Here is a 1,568-nt window from a genome sequence, read left to right on the forward strand (position 1 = left end):
TTTATCGACAACTTTTTTTCACTTCCTTATTTGTTGAAAGAATGTGAGATTCGTGTGATTTGGATCTATCTTTTCAATTATTTCCTAACGCATTCACTGTCATGTGTTCAGCCAAGTGTCGACGACTAGTATCCTAGGTGTTTTACAGTCCTGATTTGATGTTTTAACCAACTTAATCCTTGCTGAAGAGAACTAAAAGTGCTGTTCCCCCCGGTACATGGTCAAGCTACACCGCTTTTTACTTATTTTAAATTTGCTTGTCTTTGGGTGCAACAACTTGGCGCGGTCATTTGCGATATGCTAATTTAGGACCCATGTCACATATGTGACACTGGGAGTAGGAAGTCAAGCGTACAACCTTTTAATGATATGTATTCGTCGTTCTGTTTTGTTAGTTCATGAAATTCATGAAGCACGTTAAATTTGTCCACAAATGTTCAGTTCATCCCACCCAGAGGGGTGGTTTGTATCTGACCAGTTAGCCAATTTCCATACCGTTCTGTGCGGGACCGATGATTAGGTTATTTCTCGGATAGCATAAGTTATGTGAATGCTGCAGCAACACTGAGTTGATGCATAGATTGCTTTCCCAGCCTCATTCGGGAGCAAAATCTGATCGTTTTCAGTGTGTTTGACTGCAGAAATTTGTTTGCAGTATTTATGCAAAATGCTGCATTGAAAAACTGTCAAACTTGACTTCGTATGCTCTCCATCCTGGGCAAAGAAATGTAGACTTAGCACGAAATCAAAAGGGGACGTTAGCACCTTTCTTCAACCCTTCACCTCGAAAGCAATTAATTTTAGTGCCTCACACATGGGTGGCGTGTGTTCTTTTGGTTTCGGATAGTTGGTAGCACCTAGTTTAGAGCTTAGCATAGATGCAAGATGTTTCTGGTCGGCAGTGTAAGGGTTGTGGTGGACCATTGTCCTCTTTGATTTTGATAATCCACGTGTTTGCTCCATGTGTGATGAAACTCCTGGAGGTTTTGATGGACCTCGAAGTCGTTTCTTATCAGTCGGTAAAATGTGAGTGCTAGTAACTCCTTTCTTACATAATTTCCAAAATGTCAACATTATTACTGTATCCTTGCCAAAGCTTGGATAGGCTCTTGGTTCTATGGATAAAAGCAGCAAATGTGTGGAATTTCGTTTACTTCATCCTCAAAATCGGTGCCATTTATTCTTGCCCTACCTAAACGCTGTTGTGTTAGCTGCGTAATTTGACCTGATTACCTTGTGGTAGCTGACTCCATCATAAGGATTTGTGTTGATTACGGTGAATGTTGACTACACCCACTCATTTGCTTTTGGGGATTCTGGCCTGGGTAATATATGTTATTATTATTATGTTATTATTTCTGTGGATTCTTTCCTATTCTCCTCCTCAAATATCTATTTTTTCTCATTTGTGTACTGCTTTGCCTTTTTTGCTTGGTAGAGCACAAGGTCCACGGATTACGCCTCCCATCGCGCCTTCTCTCTCATTGCGAGCAAATCCGCTGGAGTTAGTGCTTGACCTCACCAGTGCATCCTGGAGCTGTCGTTGCCTCTGTGAAGTTGCTCTCGGT

At 41.4% G+C, this 1,568-nt stretch overlaps 1 protein-coding gene across 1 annotated transcript; it reads right to left on the reverse strand. All coding sequences in view use genetic code 11, as the record gives it.

The window, feature by feature from the left end:
• Window positions 1-771: 771 nt before the first annotated feature.
• On the reverse strand, window positions 772-1,074 carry EGR_10897 (hypothetical protein; the record flags this gene model as incomplete). Its single annotated transcript, XM_024500146.1, has 1 exon — window positions 772-1,074. One exon carries the CDS (start codon window positions 1,072-1,074, stop codon window positions 772-774), a length of 303 nt encoding a protein of 100 aa, XP_024345438.1.
• Window positions 1,075-1,568: the final 494 nt, after the last annotated feature.

Source organism: Echinococcus granulosus (genome assembly GCF_000524195.1).
Source record: "Echinococcus granulosus chromosome Unknown EG_S00296, whole genome shotgun sequence".
Classification (NCBI taxonomy): Eukaryota; Metazoa; Platyhelminthes; class Cestoda; order Cyclophyllidea; family Taeniidae; genus Echinococcus; species Echinococcus granulosus.